Raw genomic sequence first — 21,032 nt, forward strand, 5'->3', positions numbered from 1 at the left:
TTTACAACTTTGGGGGGGGGGGATGAGAAAAGGAAACAAAGGAGGAGGCAACAATGCTTGATAAGAAATGTACTCATTGGGGCTGGGAAGGTGGCTCAGTGGTAGAGCGCTTGCCTTGCATGCATGAGGCCCTAGGTTCGATTCCCTAGCACCATGTAAGCAAAAAGAAAAAACCCAGAAGTGGCGCTGTGGCTCAAGTGGTAGAGTGCTAGCCTTGAGCTGAAGAGCTGAGCCCAGGCCCAGAGTTCAGGCCCCACGACCGGACCCAAAAATAAAAAAAATAAAAAATAAAAATAATAAAAGTAAAAAAAAAAAAAAGAAATGTACTCATTATCTTGCCCATGTAATTGTTACCCCTCTATATGGTATTTTCACAATTGAAAAAAATTATGATTCAGGACAACTGCAAGAGTAACAGGGTTATTTAGTCTATAAATGAGATATAGCAAAAGTGATCTTTGAAAAAATGATTTTTTGATAACTGGACTTCGTGAAAAAATTCTAAAACCGCACATCAAGTCCAAAGAACCGACTTTCAAACATACTGTATACTATTCATAACAATCATTGTAAAAATTACTTGTTAAATCCTTTAGAGTTTATAATCCTTTAGAGTTAAATCCTTTATAGAGTTGTGATGTCTCTTATGTGGACCTCCACAAAGTGCATATGGCTTGTTTCATGTCTGGAGAATGAATGTATTATATGAGAAAAATAACAGTATATTAATAATGTGAGAAAACTGAGATGTAAGAGTTAGGTAATTTAATAAAGGCCATAAAAATTTTTAGAAAAGAGGAATAAATCAGGATCTTCCTAGCCAACTTTAAAAGTATTTACCATTCATGGCAAAAACTCTCTCTCTCTCTCTGTAGTACAAAAAATTAAAAAGAAAGTAGAAACTCCTTTGTATATCATCTCCAGGAAGAGAAAGTAGACGTCATTGTCATGGCAAATTCAGACTAGCTCTATGAGTTTTGTAAAATCATTAATGTAACTAATTGTCTCCTCATTTACTTCGGTTTTTAATTAGCTACCTAGATAGTTGGGTATCAACCTAAATAGTACCAAAATGGGAAAATGTTTTTTGTCAGTCATGGGACTTGAACTTAGGGTTTAGATGCTATCCCTGAGGTCTTTGCCTCAAGACTAGTGCTCTACCACTTGAGCTACAGTGCCACATCGGTTTTCTGGTGGTTAACGGGAGATAAGAGTCTAAGCCGGCTTTCAACCGTGATCCTCATATATCAGCCTCCTGAGTAGCCAGGATTACAGGCATGAGCCACCTGCACTCAGCTGGGAAAATATTTTTGGTACTCATATTACTATAGTTTTCTTATTAGATAAATTACATACTTATTAGCTAACAACTACGTAATCAGCAATGTTTTGTGTATTCCTCTAATGAAATATATAAAATTATCAAACAGAAACCGGAATTTCTTTCATTACAGGTAATTTTTTCAAGTGGATAAAATTCCTTCATTGGAATACTCCTGTTATAGAAGAAAGTAAAAAAATGTGCACACAACTGCAATCTACAATTGGAAAAACCCACTATTCCTTTATGGATTACACACTGGATATTTACCATGTGGAAATCACTGTTTTGTACCACTCTGTAATCATATTTGTCCTATCTACATCACTTATTTGGCACTTTTAGTTAATGGGATTTGATCTCAGGATCAAATGTTCTACCACTTGAGCTATTGCCTCCAGTTGTCATTAATTTGAGCAGATAGGCACCAGTTTCTCAAGAAAGCAACTATAACCATGCATTATCTCATAATGCAAGTAGCCTCTAAGTAATTGAAAATTACTTTTTGTTCTGGGGCTTGAACTCAGGGCCTGGGCACTGTCCCTGAGCTTTTTTTGTTCAAGGCTAGCACTCTCCCACTTTGAGCCAAAGCTCTACTTCCAGTTTGGGGTAGTTAATTGGAGGTAAGTGTCTCACAGACTTTCCTGCCCAGGATGGCTTTGAATGACCCTCAGAACTCAGCCTCCTGAGTAGCTAGAATTACAGACATGAACCTCTAGTGTCCAGCTAAATGATAATTTTTACAAGTATTTAAAGCATCAGGGTACTTTTCTGATTTACAGAAAGTATACTGAGAATATTTTTTAGCCTGTGAGTAGTTCTGAGAATAAGCTTAAAAATGCTAGAAACTCAAAGGAAAAAATTATTGTACAAAGTATAATTTTATACCAAATCACTCACAAAAGGGATTTAGAAATTAGTACTACCTCACAATATATGAAAAATAAATGAAGATATAGAGCTTAAACCAGAAATTCAATTCTATATGTACATTAATCAGTCTATTTTTATAATTTTTGTGAAAAAGTGCTACATCAAACCTTCCAAGAGCTTTTTTGGCATGCCTGGGGACAGTGGTATTGTATCGTTGGTCAAGTCAAATAGAAACATTGAAGAACCATGCGAATCAACTCGTGATGAATTCTTTGAAAGTTCCTGTAAAAAATTAGTTATTTTTAGTTTTATTTTGTATTTATTTATTGCTTAAACTCATGGTCAAAAGATTCTTCTTCTATCAAAAGATAGATTCAATCATTATATGTAGTTTGCACATAGCTTCCCCAAAATATGTACAATAATTATATATTATTTAAATAACAAATTTTAATTAAAATACAAAAAGATTTTAATGAAGTAATATTCATTACTTATTATTACTTTTTTACTCACATCAAAACAGTTTTGAATACTCTACCTATTTAAGCATGTTATTTGACTGATTAACATGTTAGATTATGCTCTGTAGCTATTATTTTGGTACTGGTTGAACTCCATCATAAAGATGATGACAACCAAGTGCAGTGGCTCATGCCTGTAATTTTAGCTACTCAGGAATTTGAGATTAGAAGACTACAGTTCGAAGCCATCTTGGTCTGGCTAATCTCCATTTAACCACCTCCTCAAAAAGCAATAAATATAGTCATGGCTCAAGTGGTAAAGCACCAGCCTTAATCAAAAAAGCTCAGGGACAATCCCATGAATTTAAGCCCCAGGACTGGCGTTCACGCGCGCGCGCACACACACACGCACACGCACACACACACGCGCACGCACACACACGCACGCGCACACACACACGCGTGCACACACAAATAGATGATGACATTTTCTGATGGCAATTATAGTACGTAACTATGACAGTTCTCAATTCTAACTATAATATTCAATGTGTCCCTGAGTTAACTGTGTAATTTCACAAATACTTACAGGTTTAGATATATTCTGAACAGCATGAGGGCTTTCAGAAGATTTAGATTCAGGATGAAATCTAGGTAAACCAGCCACTGTACCTGAAGGTGGGTCTTTATACTGTTGATTTTTAGACTTGAATGTATCAGAAATTCCTGTTTATAAAATTACATGATATATTGAATGTATTTACATGTAATCAATTATGTAAACATATTTCACTTTAAAATTAAAAAGGTACAGTAATATTATACCTGTTCCAAGTGGTTCATTCTTTATTCCCCTTGAAGACGAGCTAGAGTTGCCTCTGTTCAAAATAGCTGTAAAATATTTATTTAAAAATTAACATTTGAATGAAACATATTAATAGAAAAAAACTTTAAAATATATCTGTACATAATTGACAACAGAAATATAGTTCTTGCCTTTATTGGTGACAGGATTTTATAGACTCAGTATGTCATGACTTGAAATTAAGCCCTTCCCAAATCCCCAAGCCACATTCATAAGTTTGAATACCCAGAGGTTTCATTATGGGAAAGCTGATTGAATTATTCATTTCTTGGTTATCCAGTATCATTATTCTCTTTTCTATATTTGTCTTTATTTTGGTACTAAGTGTAAAAAATGATCATAAAATTTTCATACAAATACACACTGTACTTTGATTGTATTTACCCCCACTGTCCTCTCTAATCACTCCTCCCACAGGTCCTCTTCCTCTTCCCAAATAGTCCCCCCACTTCTAGTGTCACACTTATAAAAAATATCTGCAGCACCCATGCCTGATATTGGCACACAAAAAAAAGAAAGAAAAGGGCTGGGAATGTGGCTCAGTGGTATAGCGCTTGCCTTGCAGGCATGAGGCCCTGGGTTTGATTCCTCAGCACCACATAAGCAGAAAAAGTCCAAAGTGGTGCTGTGGCTCAAGTGGTAGAGTGCTAACTTTGAGCTGAAGAGCTCAGGGACAGAGCCCAGGCCCAGAGTTCAGGCCCCACAACCCACAAAAAAAGCTCTATACAGCTAAGGAAAACATTACTGGAATGAAGAGATAGCCTACAAAATGGGATTAAATTTTGCCACCTATTAATCTTACAGGGGATTACTATGCAGAATACATAAAGAACTCAAAAATTAAACACCATATAAATAATACATAAAGAACTCAAAAATTAAACACCATATAAATGAATAAACCATATAAATGAATGAAAACAGAAAAAATAAATTGAAGAGGCAGTTCTGAAAAAAAGGTCAATAAATATAAGAAACAATGTTTAGCATCCTTAGCCATCAGACAAATGCAAATTATACTCAGATTCTTTCTCATTTGATTCTAGAAACTCTTCTATTTTCTTCCTGATTTCTTCAATGACTGTTGGTACCATTACTTCTTGTGTTCTGAATGGGAAATTGGTTACCAGACTACAGACTAAATTCAACTTTGAGTTTAATATTTGATTAGCTTAAGGAGTTTAAAATATACTCTACATTAGAAGTCAATCTGAGCTTGACAGCATACTCTATAACTTTTAAGTTATTAAGGAATCAAATTGAAACTTGAAAGAGTAAAACTGGTTAAAATTGCTTAACAGAAAAAAGTACAAAGTACAAAATTAATCCAGAAAAACTTAAAAGAATTCTATTTTTTCTTTCTTAGTAGAAAAGAACTAAATCTCACAAAATAATCAGGCAGAATAGAAGGCTATACAGAAGTAGGGTTGTTTGCTGATTGTGGAAAGAAAATTTCTGTTAATCAACAATACAGAAGTCTGTGGGGGAAAGGAACTTGTTCATTGAAACAACTTAATCTTGTGATGTTGGTGTTTTGAGACAGGTTCTCACCTCTAGCTCATGAGAGTAGAATGAATAAACGAAGTACATCTCTAGCTCATGAGTGTAGAATGAATACATCAAGTATATAAGGCAACCAGAGGATTTTCCATTCAAAATCAACAATCATCTTTTGAAACATCACTGAAATACATGCTTACTTGAAATGGCTGGCTTTGAACTTGATACCTCTCCAACAAAGATCAGCTCATCATCATCATCATCATCACCACCACCACCACCATCATCTTTATTCTGAGTTTCTTCTATTTTCCTTTGCCAGGGTTCCAGCTCTTCTTCTTCACATTCCATGAAGAGTTCTTCCATTTTTGAGTTAGCTAAGGTTTTTCAAAATGAGTGAAATATTGACTGGTGCTAGTGGCTCACATTTGTAATCCTAGCTACTCAGGAGGCTGAGATCTGAGGATCTTGGCTCAAATCCAGACAGGGCAGGAAAGTCTATGAGACTTTCATCTCTAATTAATCACTAGAGTAAGCTGGCAGTGAAGCAGTGGCTCAAGAGATAGAGTGCTAGCCTTGAGCAAAAGGAACTCAGGGACAGTGCCCAGGCCCAGAGTTCAAGACCCAGGACAGGAAGAGGGGGAAGGAGAGAAAAGGGGGAGGGGGTGAGGGAGAGGGATGTTTTGTGTGTGTGTGTGTGTGTGTGTGCGTGCACACGTGTGTGCACGCTCGTGGACGTGTGCTCTTACATGTGCATGTGCTGGTGTGGGTGTTTTAAGTCAGGGCCACAAACTCTCCCTTGGCTTTTTCACTGAAGCCACAGTTCCACTTTCAGCTTTTTTTGTGAACTGGAGGTAAGAGTCTCAGACTTTCCCGGCCATGCTGGTTTCAAACTGTGATCCTCAGATCTCAGCCTGTTGAGTAGCTAGGATTATAGGCGTGAGCCACCAGCACTTGAATTCAGGGCCTAGGTGCTGTCCTTGAGCTCTTCTGTTCAAGACTAGAGCTCTACCACAGCTCTACTTAAGGCTTATTTTGGTGGTTTATTGGAGATAAGAGTCTCACAGAGCCCAGCCCACTGGTGGCTCATGGGCCACAGTGAGCAGGAAATGGGCCTGCCTGAGCTGGAAAGTCTATGAGACTATTTCCAATTAACCACCAGAAAGCCAGAAGTGGTGCTGTGGATCAAGTGGTAGAATGCTCACTTGAGCTGAAGAGTTCAGGAACAGTGCCTAGGCCCAGAGTTCAACCCCCATGACTGAAGAAAAAAAAGAGAGAGAGAGGGCTGGGAAGTTGGCTCATTGGTGGAGTGCTTGCCTCGCTAGCATCAGGCCCTTGGTTTGATACCTTAGCACCACATAAGCAGAAAAGGCCAGAAGTGGCACTGTGGCTCAAATGGTAGGGCACTAGCCTTTAGCTGAACAGCTGAGGGACAGCACCCAGGCCCAGAGTTCAGTCAACATAACCAACAAAAAAACAAAGAAAGAAAGAAACAAAGAAAAAGAGTCTCACAGACTTTCCTGCCTGGGCTGGCTTTGAACCACAATCCTCAGATCCCAGCTCCCTGAGTATTTAGGATTATATGCATGAGTCATTGGCACCTGGCATAGTATTTTTATTTTTTAAAAAATATACTCATCAGGGCTAGGAATGTGGCTTAGTTGTAGAGTACTTGCCTAGCATGCATGAAGCCCTGGGTGTGATTCCTTAGTACCACATAAACAGAAAAAGCTGGAAGTGGAACTGTGGCTCAAGTGGTAGAGTTCTATCTTTTGAGCAAAATTAGCTCAGGGACAGTGCTCAGGTGCTGAGTTGAAGCCACAGGACTGGCAAAAAAAGAGAAAGAAAATATACTCATCCCTGTCTTTCACCTGTCTTGAAGAAATATGATCAGTACAAAAGTCATGTATACTAGTGTCAATTCCAATAGTAGCAATACTTACTTTTTTGTTGATTAGGGTTTTTATTATCCATCACGCTACAGTGTCACCTAAGAACAAACATATGACATCAATTAATTTTATTAATTAGTTGGAATTCCAAGTAACTACAAATACTGAAATATGAAACTTGAAAAATGTTGAAAAATATTAGGGTCTAAGCTGAATCTCCACCAAACTTAGTATGTAACACCATATAAGATAGCAAGTTAAGTCTTAGTTTTCCACCTTATAATATAAAGAAATCTATTATTAGGTTAAGCACTGGTGACTCATATATATAATCCTAGATATATAGGAGGCTGAGAGGATCACAATCTGAAGAAGCTAGAGACTCTTACCTACAATTCACTACCCAAAATCCAGAATTGGGGGTATGGGTCATGTACTAGAATGCCAACTGTGAGAGAATAAAAGCTGGCGCATACAGACAGACAGACAGACAGACACACACACACACACACACACACACAGAATAACCTATTATTAGAGTGGACTTGGTTACATTACATGTAATCTTTTTCTCATACAAAATTTTACCTTTTGAATTTGGTACATTTGATATATACATGTAATTAGTTTTCAATAATTGTTTCATTCCTGAATGTGAATTTAGTAGATAAAATGCTGAATGTTTTACACATTTACTACTTGAGGAAAAATATAAACAAATACAAACAAATAAAATACAAACAAATTTTAAAAGGAATCCTTATATAAAAATATTTTGGGAAATTTGCATTTTGAAATGCTGTCACATTTATCTTTAACCATGACCTAGTCTTCACGTTTCAGAAATAAATGCTATTATTAACATATGAAAAAACATATTTAAATCAGCTTTTAGCTTATGTGTCTTTTCAGTTTTTTGAAGAATCATTCTATCTGAAAAGTAATGGAAAGCTAGTTAGGTAACAGTCTTATAGATTAATCCACTAAGTAATATGCTGTGTTCTAAGAAAGAAAATCAAAGATGAATGTTAACAGTCCTGTCCTTCAGAAGTTTATGACTAGTAGTTATTTCTGTTTTGTGGTCCAAGGGATCAAATTCAGAGATTTACACATCTAGGCCAGTATCCTACCACTGAAGAACACCTCCACCTCTATTTGGTCCTTTAACAAAGCTGTTACATTACACAGTTATAAAGCTGAGCACTGGTGATTCATGCCTCCTAGTTTCTTAGGAGGTGAGATCTGAGGATCATGGTTCAAAGCCAGCTGGGGCAAGAAAGTCCATGAGACTCATCACAAATTAACTACTGAAAATCTGGAAATGGAACTGTGGCACAAGTGGTAGAAAACTAGTCTTGAGCAAAAAGCTCAGGGATCAGGGATAGTGTCTAGGACATGCGTTTAAGCTCCAGATCTGGTGCCCTGTCCCCAACCAAAGAAGTGTGCATGCATGTGTTTTTAACTGCTTTAAGTATTTTACATTTAAAATTTTTAATGTAATAATTTAAATTGCTATACACATATATTCTACATAAAATATTTTCCCATCTATTTATTTAAACATAATTTTATTATACAGAAAGGTTACTATTTCATAAGTTAGGTAATGAGTACATTTCTTTCTTGGACAATATCACCCCTTCCTTCATTTTCCCACAGTTTACTCCTGTCCCTGCCCACAAGTACATTTTCCACATAGTGTATACTGAATAGTATGATTGCATTTGTTCACTCTTCCTCTCTCCCTTTTTGTGCCCCCTTTGGTCCTCCCTTAAAAGACAAAATTCTCCAGAACAAAAGCAAAAATCATCACCACCACCACCAACAAATAAAACCACCACATTTCCATTTTCTGGAATTCATTTCAATATAATATTTTAAATGTTCAGAGGACTTACACTTTTGGGTTCTTCCCCTAAGGGTATCCAACTTCAGTCTGACTGTATGTGAATGCCCAGAGTCCTGTATAAGTTATCACACTTAGTTATATTTTAGATCTAGCTTCCACATATGAGAGAAAACATACGATTTTCTCTTTGAGCTTGGCTTATCTCACTTAACATGATTTGTTCTAGGTCCATCCATTTCTGTGCAAATGACATAGCTTTTTTGTTTGTTTTTTGGTAGTGGGACTTGAACTTGGGACTGGGCACTGTCCCTGAGCTTTTTGTGCTCAAGGCTAGCACTCTAGCACTTTGAGTCACATCTCTACTTCTAGTTTTCTGGTGGTTAACTGGAGATAGTGAGTCTCACTGACTTTCCTATCCAGGTTGGCTTCAAACTGATCCTCAGATCTCAGCCTCCTCAGTAGCTAGGAACACAGGCATGAATCATCAGAGCCCAGGTTCAAATAATATCATCTCATTATTTCTAATGGATGAGTAAAATTCCATTGTGTATATGTGCTACATTTCTTGGATCCACTCATCTATTATAGGACATCTGGGCTACTTCCATAACTTGGCTACTGTGGATAGTGTAGCAATGAACATCGATGTGCAAGTGTCTTTACTATATCCTGACTGTAATGTTCTGCGTAGATGACCAAGAGGGTTGACTGGGCCTTAGGGAAGATCTATGTTTAGGTTTTTGAGGAACCTCCAGAATGCTATATAGAGTGGTTGTACTAGTTTATATCCCTACCAACAGTGAAATAGGATTCATTTCCCCTCACATCTGTCAGCATTTGTTGCTGCTCAGATTCTTGTTGGCCAGACTAATTGGGATGATATGGAATCTCAAAGTTGTTTTGATTTGCATTTCTTTTATGTGTTTATTTCCTCATATATGTATTCTTACTTCTTCTGAGAAGTCTCTCCAGTTCTTTGTCCATTTATTGATTGGTTTGTTAGTTTAGGTATTAGGCCTTTGTCAGATGTATTGCTAGTAAAGATCTTAACAATCGTGTCTTTTGCTGTGCAGAAACGTTTTATTTTGATGTAATCTCACTTGATTTATTTAAGTATTATATAATTAAATATTTAAATATAAGAACTTTAGGTTTTTACATACATACTATATTTTCTACATAAAAATATTCTTTTGTATATGTGCATGTCAGTACTGGGGCTTGAACTCAGGACTTGGGTGCTATCCCAGAGCTTTATCAATGGCTCGAGCCATAGCTCTACTTCCAGCTTTGTGGTGGTTAATTGAAGGTAAGAGTCTCATGAGGGGCTGGGAAGGTGGCTCAGTGGTAGAGCACTTGCCTTGCATGCCTGAGGCCCTGGGTTCGATTCCTCAGCACCACATAAGCAAAAAGAAAAAAGCCAGAAGTGGTGCTGTGGCTCAAGTGGTAGAGCGCTAGCCTTGAGCTGAAGAGCTGAGGGACAGCGCCCAGGCCCAGAGTTCAGGCCCCACGACCAGACCCCCCCCAAAAAAAGTCTCATGAACTTTCTTGCCTGTGCTAGACTCCATCGCACAAAGAAAAGGAAAAAAAGAGAAGGGAAGGGGATAAGAGGGACAAGGATGGGAAGGGAAGGGATAGAGGACAGGAAGGAAAGGGGGAGGTTGGGAGGGGGACAGGAGGGCAAGGGGCAGAGGATCGTAATGGAAGGTACACAGAGGATGGGAAAGAGAGGGCAGAGGATTGAAAGGGATAGAGGACTGGAAGTAAAGAGGAAGAGGAAAAAAAGGAAAGGGGAGGAGCAGAGGATCAGAGGGGATGGGAAGTAATAGGAAGGGAGAGGGTTGGGAGGAGGGGGAAGGGAGAAGAGAGGAGGAAAGATAAAGGGAAGGGAATGTTCAGAGGATGGGAAGGGACAAAGGATGGGACTGGAAAGGAAGTGAGTGGAAGGAAAGGAGAGGGGAGAGGAGTGGAGGGAAGGTGAAGTAAAAGGAAGGTAAGCAGCTTAGAATGAGAAGGTAAAGGGCCGAGAAAAAGAAGGGAAAGGCCAGAGGACGGAAAGAAAGGGGCATAAAATGGAAAGGGAAGGTGTACAGAATGAGAGTGGTGAGAAGTAAAGGGAGAGGGAGAGGATGGAGAGAGAAGAAGGAAAGGAAGGAGGGGAATATGAAGAAGAGAAGAGTGAGGAGGGTGAGAAGGCAAAAAAGAAGGGAGAAGGAGGAAAGAGACAGGAAGACTAGAAGGAAGCTATAATCTTGAGGAATGAAGTTCAAATCCAGCATTTGCAGTAAAGTCTATGAGATTCATCTCAAAAACAAAAGAAAATTGTTTGGCAGGGGAAAGCAATGGACTAGAGGAGAGGTAAAGGAGGGAGAGAAGGGAGAGGCTGAATATCTGAGGACTGAAGTTCAAAGCCAGTCTGGGCAGAAAAGGCTGCAAGACTCCATCTTCAAAAGAAAAGGACAAAAGAAAGAAGTAAAGAGCTAGGAGCTGGTGGCCCTTGCTTATTATCCTAGCTACTCAAGAGGATGAGCAATGAGGATTGCAGTTCAGAAAGGACCTCAATACTCTTATCTCCAATTAACCATTAAGAAGCTGCCAGTAGTTGAGGTTCCTTGACTTGTCATTTTTCTTGTGTTTCTATGGTTTGTGCTGCCTATTTGGAAACAAAAGCAAATCCAATGCACAGCAGAACATAATTTTAAGACAAAAATCAACCCAGAGCTCTGTAATTGAAGACTTTAGAGGTTCAAAATCATAGACAGGTATTCCCCTATTTACCTCTCCTTTTCTCTGTTTGGGGAGGGATATTTTCCCTCACTTATAGAATATGTCCAGAATATTTTTAGCAGAGGATCACAATAGCTCAATAGCTATGTGATATGATCATATAAAATGATGCTTATCAAAATGAACTCCAAGAAATGGAAACATGAGGTTTTTCAAGTGTGCTGTTTGCAGTTCTTTCTTTTCAGCTGGTTTACTTTCTGTTAGCACTGTTCTTGATTTCTGTACACTTTGTCTTGTATATAAGTTTAATTGGTTTGGGAAAGGGAAGGGGAATCACGGAAATGGTGGGACAAAGGGTGAACCAATTCAACAATGATACTCACTAGATATTATGATGGAAATGAACTTTACAACTTGGAGGTGAGTAGAGTGGTGGGGGGATTGAGAGAAAATGAGGGAAGTAGTAACACTGTTCAAGAAGAAATTTACTCATTACCTTACTTATGTAGCTGTAATCCCTTTGTATGTCACCTTTACAATAAAAATTAAATAAAATTTAAAAAAACTAAAAAAAAAGCTGAAAATAAAGAAACACATGATGAAACTCATCATCCATGGCCATAAAGGAAACATAAATCAAAAAAACTCTGAGATTCCATTTCACCTCAATTAAATTGGCCAACATTTTAATTTGAACAACAACAAATGATAGCTGGGATGTGGGGGAAAAGGAACCCTACTGCACTGCTGGTGGGAATGTGAACTGGTACAACCACTCTGGACAGCACTCTGGAGGTTCCTCAAAAAACTAAACATAGATCTTCCCTATGATCCAGCCATACCACTCATAGGCATTTACCCTGGACATCATGAGGCAGGATATGATAAGGACACCTGCACATCCATGTTCACTGTAGCACTATTCACAATAGCCAAGATAAGGAAACAACTGAGATCCCCCACAATAGAAGAGTGAATCAAAAAATTGTGGCACCTATATACAATGGAATTTTACACGGCCATTAGAAAGAAAAAAATAATGTCATTTGCAAGAAAATGGATGGAACTAGAACAAATCATGTTAAGTGAAGTAAGTCAAGATCAGAGAAAAAAATGGCACATGTTTTCTCTGATATGCAGAAGTTAGATCTAAAACACACTGGGATATGACAAATTACACAGGATTCTAGATACATATAGTGAGAGAAAAAGAAGATCCTCTTAAGAGAGAATCACAAAGATACAATGATTAAGTGCCTCTTCATATTTATATAAAATAATACACATACTGAAACAAATTCCCAAGATATGGAAACATAAATCTTTTTTATTTTTTAGAGTTTTTGATGATTTGGTCTTTTTTACCTTATATACAGTGTATTCATGTGTTCAGTGTATTTGGAAGGGTGGAGGGTACACAACTCGAAGAAAGGATGAAAAAGTGCAGCTGTGGAGCTTACTGGACATTGATGAAAGTGAACTATACAATTCATGGGGGGAGATGCAAGGGAAGGAATGGGAGAGAATGAGGGAACAAATGACACTGTATGAAAGGAAATGTAGTCATTACCTGACTCATGTAAATATAAACCCTCTGTACATCACCTCTATAATAACAATAAATAAAAAATAACCCAAATTAAAAAGGGCTAGCGTAAGGCTTAAATGGTAAGAGAAAAAAAAAAAAAAAAAGGCTGCTAGCGCTGATGTGAAAAAGCCTTGAGTAAAAAAGTTAAAGGACAGCACCCAGGCTCTGAGTTCAAGCCCCATTACTGGCACTATATATATCTATATATCTATATTTCTATATCTATCTCCATATTGAGTAGAGAAAAAGAGCATGGGAAAAAGGAAAGTTAAAAAAGAAAAGGAAAATGGAAGGAGAGGGTGGGGGATGGGAGAAGAGTGAAAGGGAGAGAGAAAGTGAGGGAGGGGAGGAAGGAAGGAGAAGAGGAAGGAGGAAAGGAGAGACTGATATCTGGGGACTGAAGTTCCAAGCCAGGGAGTCTCTTATCTCCAATAAACAACTCAGAAAAGGCCAGAAGTGGTGCTGTGGGTCAAGTGGTACAGAACTTAGTCTTTTGGTTTTTTTTTTTTTTTTTTTTTGCCAGTCATGGGGCCTGAACTCTGGGCCTGGGCGCTGTCCCTCACCTCTTCAGCTCAAGGCTAGCGCTCTACCACTTGAGCCACAGCACCACTCCTGGCTTTTTCTGCTTATGTGGTGCTGAGGAATTGAACCCAGGGCCTCATGCATGCAAGGCAAGCACTCTACCACTGAGCCACCTTCCCAGCCCTACAGCTTGTCTTGAGCCAAAGAAGCTCAGAGACAGTGCCCTGGCCTTGAGTTCAAGCCCCAGGTAGGTCCGGCAAAAATAAATAAAATGACAAGAAAGAAAAAATAGAGAAGATAGCAGGGGAGGGAACTGGTGTGGAGGAGAGAGAAGAGGGAGAGTGGTAAGAGTAGGGTAACCAGAGGAGGGAGAGGAGAGGGAGGGGGAAAGAGGAAGGAGAATGAGAAGGAAGGAAAGGTGCAGATGAAGGGGAAGGCAGAGGAAGACAGAAGAGGGGAAGGGAGGCAGGGGAGGACAGGAGAGGAAAATGGAGGCAGGGGAGAAGAGGAGAGAAAAAAAAAAGAAGAGAGCCCAGGAAGGCAGAAAAGGGGAGGAGAGGGGTGGGGAGAAGAGGGAGAGTAGAAAATATGAGAAGCCAGGAGGAAGCAGGGCAGAGGAGGGAAGGAAAGAGCAGGAAAGGGGAAGAGAGAGGAAGGGAGGGCAGAGGAAGGCAGGAAAGAGGAAGAGTAGAAAGTAAGGGGAAGGGAGGGCAGAGAAGGAGAAGAGAGGAGGAAAGGGAAGGAGAGAAAAGCAAGGGAGGGCTGGAGAGAGGAGGGGGAGAGGAGATGGCATAGGAGAGGAGAGGGGAAGGGAGAGCAGACAAGGAGAGAAGAGAAAGGTTGGCAGGGGAAGGGAAAAGTAGATGAGAGAAGACAAAGAAGAGGAAAGAGGGGGGGAAGTCAGAGAATGGGAGAAGAGGGGATGGAGAGTAAAGGAGAGGAAGGGAAGGCAGGATAGGGGAGAAGAGAGGGGTGAGAGAAGACAAGAGAGGAGGGGAATATAGGGAAGGGTAGAGGAGAACAGGCAAATAGAAGAGAGTAGGTCAGGGAAGGGTAGAAGACTGACAGAAGAGAGAAAATGGGAGGTAAGAGGAGAGTATGGTAAAGGAGGAGAGGAGAGGAGAGGAGAGGGAAGGAGAGGAAAGTGAGAAGACAAGGGAGAAGAGAGGGACTCCTAGGAAGGAAAAGTGATGAGAGAAAAGAGAAGAGCAAAGAGAGGAGAGGGGAGGGCAGGAGAAGGGAGAAGAGAGGAAGGAAGGGGAAGATCTGAGAGAGAGAAAGGCAGTGGAGTGGAGGGGGGAGAGATGAGGGGAGGGGAGAGGAAGAGAAGAAATGGCAGGGGAGGAGAGTAGATGAAAGGAGGGAAGAGGAAGCAAGAGGAGAAAATTTAGGGGAGAAGGAAAAGGGGGGAGGCAAAGGTAGGGAGAAGAGAGAAGGGAGGAGAAGGCAGGAGAGGGCATGAGAGGGTAGAAGAGATAAAGAAGGAGAGAGGAGAGGGCAGAGGAGGACAGGGGACAGAAGGAAAGTAAAGGAGAAGGGATGGTAGGGGAAGAGAGGACAGGGGAGAGAAGGGTAAAAGAGGAAGAGAAGATGGGGGAGGGGAAGGGAGATGAAGACAAAGAAGAGAATAGGAAAGAATAGAAGAGGAGAGAGAAGAGGAGGGCAGGGGAGGACAGGAGAGGGGGATGGGGAGGCCAGAGGAGGGGAGGGCAGGAGAGGGGAGAAGAGAGAGAGGAAAGGAGGGAGGAGAGTGGAGAGGAGGGCAGGAGAGGATAGTGGAGGGGAAGGCAGAGCAAGAGAGGAAAGGGCAGGGGAAGGTAGGGCTGGAGGGAAGAGAGAAAGGGAGGGGGCAGGCAGGGGAGCAAAGAAGAGGGAGAGGAGAGGAAGGCAGCGGAGAGAAGGGGTGTGAAGAGAGAAAGGAGGAGAGGGGAGAAGAGGAATGGGGAGGGCAGGGGAAAGGAGAGAGGGAATTAGAGGAGAATAGAGGGAGAGGTGAGAGGGAAAGGGAGGGGAGAAGATGGGTAAGCAGAAGAGGAGAGGAAAGAGGATGTAGGTGGAGAGTTGAGGTGGAGGGCAGCGAAGGAGAGGGAAGATCAGGGAAGGAGAGGAGAGAAGAGAGTACAAAAGAGAGGTGGGGAGGACAGGATAGGAGGTCAGGGGTTGGGAGAATAGGAAGAGAGGGGGAGGAGGTCAGGGGAAGGCAGAATATAGAGAGGTGAGATGAGGAGAGAAGTGAGGGGAGAATAGAGAGGGTTGGAGGGCAGGGGAGAGAAGAGAGGAGAGAGCAGGGGAGGGGATGACAGTGGAAGGATGAAGAGAGAGAAGGAAGGAGGGGAGTGGAAGGGAGGGAAAGAGAGAAGAGGGAGAGGAGGGGATGGCAGTGGAGGGCAAGGAGGATAGAAGAGGAAGAAGAAAGGAAGAGGGGGAAGGGAGAAGGGAGGGAAGGGAGAAGAGGAAAAAGAGATGGCAGGTGAGAGATGGCAAGAGAAAAGAAGGGCATGGGAGGAGAGCAAAGAGGAGGGCAGTGGGGGGAAGCAGGGCAGGAGAAAGAAGAGGTGAGGGAAAGGGATGAAAGGGGAGGGGAGAGGAGGAAAGGGATGGGGAAGGTAGGGAAGATATAAGGGGAGTGCTGGGGATGATATGGGAGAGGAGGGCAGAGAAGAAGTGGGAAAGGAGGGGAAGAAAGGGATGGGGAGGGTAAGAGAGGAAGGGAGGACAAGCAGGGGAGGGGAGAGGAAGGAAGAAGAGGGAAAGGGGAGTTGAGAGGAGAAGGGAGAGGAGAGGAGATGAGGGGAGAGGAGGGAAGGAGAAGGGAGGGGAGGGGAGAAGCGAGAAAGTAGAGAAGAGGGGAGGAGGGGAGTGAAGAGGGAGGAGGGATAGGAGAAGAGGGGAAGGTGGAAGAGGAATGGTTGAGGAAGAGCAAAAGAGGAAGAGGAGGGACAGAGGCTAAAATCTGAGGACTTTAGTCAAAACCAGCCGAAGCAGATAAATTCAAGAGCCTTTTTTCTCTAATTAAGCAGCAAAAAATCTGGAAGTGGAGTTGTGGCTCAAGAGTGCCAGCCTTGAGGGGAAAAGCCAAATGAGAAAATAAAGCCCTCAGTTCATGATGTGCTACCTGCACAGGTACACACTACACACACACACACCCCACACACACCTGGCACACACACACACACACACACACACCCCACACACACCTGGAATGAAATGGAAATGTCAGTATTTACTAGAACACTACCTGGAAAAAATTTAAACAGAAATACTTGAAGTCAAGAGCCTGTGGCTCAGGCCTACAATTCTAGCTATTCAGGAGGCTGAGATCTGAGGATCATGGTTCAAAGCCAGCCTGGGCAGGAAAGTCCCTGAAACTCTTATCTCCAATAAACCACCAGAAAACTGGAAGTGGCACTGTGTCTCAAGTGGTAGAGTGCTTGCCTTGAGCTGAAGAGCTGAGGGACAGTGCCCAGGCCCAGAGTACAAGCCCCATGACAAAACAAAAACAAAAACAAAACCCACCAAAAAAAATGGAAATACTTGAGATCTGGAGTTCAAAAAGTTCAAAAAGACCCAAAAAGCCTATGTTGAAAAAGAACTATACAACTTGTGGGTGAGATGGGAGGGGAAAACTGGAAGAGAACAAGGGAAGGGGTGACACTGTCCAAAAAGAAATGCACTTTACCTGACATATAACATGAACACAACCTTTATAATAACAATAAAAAATTTTGGTTTTTTTTTTTAAAGTCTTAGCTGGGCACTGGTGACACCTGTAGTCCTAGCTATTCAGGAAGCTGAGATCTAAGGATTGCATTTCGAAGCCAGCCTAGAAAATTCCCCTGAGATTCTTATTTCTAATTAACCACTCAAAAACTGGAAGTTGCCTGGTGCTGGTGGCTTACACCTGTAATCCTAGCTACTCAGGAGGCTGTGATCTGAGGGTCATGGTTCAAAGCCAGCCAGGGCAGGAAAGTCCATGAGAGTGCTCACCTTGAGTTGAAAAGCTGAGGGACAGCACCTAGGCCCAAAGTTCAAGCCCTACCATGGACAAAATCAACAAAATAAACCTGGAAGTAGAGCTGTGGCTCAAGTGGTAGAGTGCTAGCTTTGAGTACAAACAGGCTCAGGGACAGTGCCTAGGCTCTGAGTTTAAGCCCCATGACTGGCAAAAAAGGGGGGTGGGGCACAGCTGAGTGATGTTGGCTCATACCTGTAATATTTTCTTCTCAGGAGGCTGAGATCTGGGGGTTGAGGTTTGAAGCCAGCCCAGGGCAGGAAATTGAGACTTATCTCTAATTAACCATCAAAAAGCCAGAAGTGGTTGGGTGCCAGTGGCTTATACCTGCAACGCTTGCACTGAGGAGGCTCAGATCTGAGAGTCTCAATTCAAAGCCAGCCCAGGCAGGAAAGTCCATGAGACTCTTTTCTCCAATAAATTCCTCAGAAAAAAGCCAGAAGTGGCATCATGGCTCTACTGGTAGAGTGCTATGGTAGCTTTGAGCACAAAGAGGCTCAGAGTCAGTGTCCAGGTTGAGTTTAAGTGCCAGGACCAGCAAAAAGAGAGAACTCTTTGTCAGAAAATCTTGGTTCAAGAAGTGGTTCTACATACTGACCCTAAGACCTCTGTTTTCTCACTTTCAAATCAGTTCAAGCAACACCTCACAGCCCACTTCAAAAGGGGTGCTATCACGGCATATAAAAATGCAAAATAATGGGCTGGGAAGGTGGCTCAGTGGTAGAGTGCTTGACCTGCATGCATGAGGCCCTGGGTTCTATTCCTCAGTACCACATAAGCAGATAAAGCCAGAAGTGGCACTGTGGCTCGAGTGGTAGAGCACTTGCCTTGAGCTGAAAAAGCGCAGGGACGGTGCCCAAGGCTAGAGTTCAAGTCCCACGACTGACCAAAAACAAACAAACAAAAAAGCCAATATCCCTCATAATCTCTCAGAAATGGGAGAAACTAATTTGGTCTAGTCATCCAAGGCAACTGAAGGTAGGATCTGAAATTCAATAAATCTAGCTTTTTTTTTTTTTTTTTTCACGAGAAGCTCAGTAAAGTAGACATGTACTGATACTATTAATAACTAAATGGTCCTCAGCAAAAATCAAAAACAAAAGTTCCCCATCCCTGAAGGTACCAGTTTGAGTAGTGCCCAAAGCAGGACACTTCATAAACGCTTAGAGAAGACTTTTTTAGTCTAGAACTGCACCTGTAGATTTAAAATTTATATGTAATGGTGCTAAATGACATTAAAATGCAGTCCTAACTTGAAACATAAATTCACAGCTGAACATATGAATTCACAGATTTAAAAAATGAACAACAAATCTTCTGAAAAAAAAGGAATCCTTTAATGGTCTCCCATGCTTGCAGAAATTGGTTTATTTGACACTGTCCTCAGACTTCTTCCTAAAAAGCATCCAAACTTAGGAGATAAGTTGAAAGGAAGTCCGTCCATCTCTATGGCAGGTTTTCTGAGGAAAACCTCAGAATGAGATCATTTTTCCCTTCTCATTAAGAAAAACCCTGCTCAACACCCTGTTAGAAAATCGTGTTTCTAACCCCACGTTTCCCCTCAGGGCTTTTATCCTCCAGACAATAACGGAATGGAGCACGATTTCTGTGACAGAGGAGGGAGTCCCTTCGGCAAGAACAAGGGTCCAAGCAAGGGTCCGAAATAACTGGTGGCAAAGGGGCAGGGCACAACCAAACGTCTGTTTGGCACATATAACTGAAAGTTCCGAACCCAATAGTTTTGCTACAGAAACTGAAGGGACTTGCTAGTGGGCGGGTCTCCGTCAAACACCGGCATTAAACATACAAAGGGACTAGTCCCCATACAGAAATGCTCGAAAACAGATAAGTCTCACAGGCCTCGGGACTGAGGTAGCTAGTCCGTGGGGTTCGGATGATCGACACAGCTACTGGTGTCCCAGTGGCTCCTCACCCCCGCACCCGAGACCATTCCTGGCGCGACCTCGCGCGACGGTTCCTCACGGAGCTACCTTTCCCCAAGCACTCCCGCTTCAAAGCCCAGTCAAAATGGTGGCCCACCCGCCTCCGCGCAGCGCAACTCCCACCCTCCCCGCGCCCCACTGAATTGCCGCGATTCCCGCCACCCTTACCCCACTACCTCCAGAGCCCGGCGGCCGCAGTCCCTCTTCCCAGTGGGAGAATGCCCAGGCCCTTTCCCCAGAGGTAAAGGCGGAGACGAGGGCGGGAGCCACTTACCTCAAACCGAGCTAATCTGCCTGCCTGGAGCTGAGTGGAGGAGGAGGAAAGGGAGGGGCACGAAAAGACTGAGCAACAGCCGCAGCAACCAGCTTCAGCGAGCCACCAAGACTTCCAATGCGGAACGACTGCCTCCGCGAGGGGTGAATATATAGCCTTGCGCGCTGCCTCATGGGAAGGCGCTCGTGCCGCCCCTCCTCCCTCCTCCGGGGATTGGACTGGGCACTCTCCCGCCAAGACGAACGCCGTGCCTGGCGTTTCCTCGAAGGCGAAGGTAACCACAGGTCACTCATTCCCCTGCACCCCCCTCGCCCCCGCCCCGCCCCGCTCCGCCCCGCCCCCAAGCAGTCAGAGGAGCAGCACTGCTTTTCTTCATAGTGACTCCTCTGTGCAACCCTAGCTTGCGATCCCCTATTGAGTGGGGTGTGTGTGTGTGTGTGTGTGTGTGTGTGTGTGTGTGTGTGTATGTGTGTGTGTGTGTGTGTGTGTGTGAGTGTGTGTGTTAAGACCAGTTCTTGAACCTCCAGTCTGACTTTTTGCTAGACATGGAGATAGAATCTCACAGACTTTTCTACCCGAGGTGACTTCAAACCTTGATCTTCCAGGTCTCAGGCTCCTCAGTAGTTATAATTAAGAGCACAAGCCACCATTGCCTGGATATTAATACATATGTCTATATATACATATATACAAGTCCGCCGTGGGGCTTGAACTCTGGGCCTGGGCGCTGTCCCTTAGCTCTTCAGCTCAAGGCAAGAACTATACCACTTGAGCCACAGTACCACTTCTCGCTTTTTTTCCCCTGTTTATATGTTGCTGAGGAATTGAACCCAGGGCCTCATGCATGCAAGGCAAGCACTGGACCACTGAGCTATCTTCCCAGCCCCACTCCCCCCAAAAATATATTAAGTGGTTTTTTAAGTCCTGAGGCTTTTCTTCTCAAGGCCTGCGTGCTGTCCCTCAGCTCTTCAGCTCAAGGCTAGCCACTTGAGCCACAACTCCATTTCTGGCTTTTCAGTAATTAATTGAAGAGTCCCACAGACTTTCCTGCTGAGATTGGCTTCAAACTTTGATCTCCATATCTTTGTCTACTGAGTAGCTAGGATTATAGATGTGAGTCTTGGGTGCCCCCCTTCCTTTTTAAAGCAAACACTTCATTTTATTATAACATAAGGGCTTGGATGGATGGGAAAGTGCAGATG

At 42.3% G+C, this 21,032-nt stretch overlaps 1 protein-coding gene across 2 annotated transcripts in view; it reads right to left on the reverse strand.

Annotated features, from left to right (window-relative positions):
* The window catches only part of Znf280c (zinc finger protein 280C), a 53,487-nt gene extending 33,572 nt beyond the window's left edge, over positions 1-19,915 (reverse strand). For both annotated transcript variants that reach the window (XM_042682400.1, XM_042682401.1), the window contains exons 1-6: positions 19,831-19,915; positions 6,967-7,013; positions 5,224-5,400; positions 3,484-3,549; positions 3,248-3,384; positions 2,362-2,476 (exon numbers count right to left, since the gene is read on the reverse strand). In XM_042682400.1, the coding sequence (XP_042538334.1) occupies positions 2,362-2,476; positions 3,248-3,384; positions 3,484-3,549; positions 5,224-5,400; positions 6,967-6,997 (526 nt within the window). In that variant the 5' untranslated portion in view covers positions 6,998-7,013; positions 19,831-19,915. The remainder of the gene's footprint in view (positions 1-2,361; positions 2,477-3,247; positions 3,385-3,483; positions 3,550-5,223; positions 5,401-6,966; positions 7,014-19,830) is intronic.
* Positions 19,916-21,032: the final 1,117 nt, after the last annotated feature.

This window comes from Dipodomys spectabilis, unplaced genomic scaffold, assembly GCF_019054845.1.
Source record: "Dipodomys spectabilis isolate Male_0828 unplaced genomic scaffold, ASM1905484v1 ptg000071l, whole genome shotgun sequence".
In the NCBI taxonomy this organism is placed as follows: Eukaryota; Metazoa; Chordata; class Mammalia; order Rodentia; family Heteromyidae; genus Dipodomys; species Dipodomys spectabilis.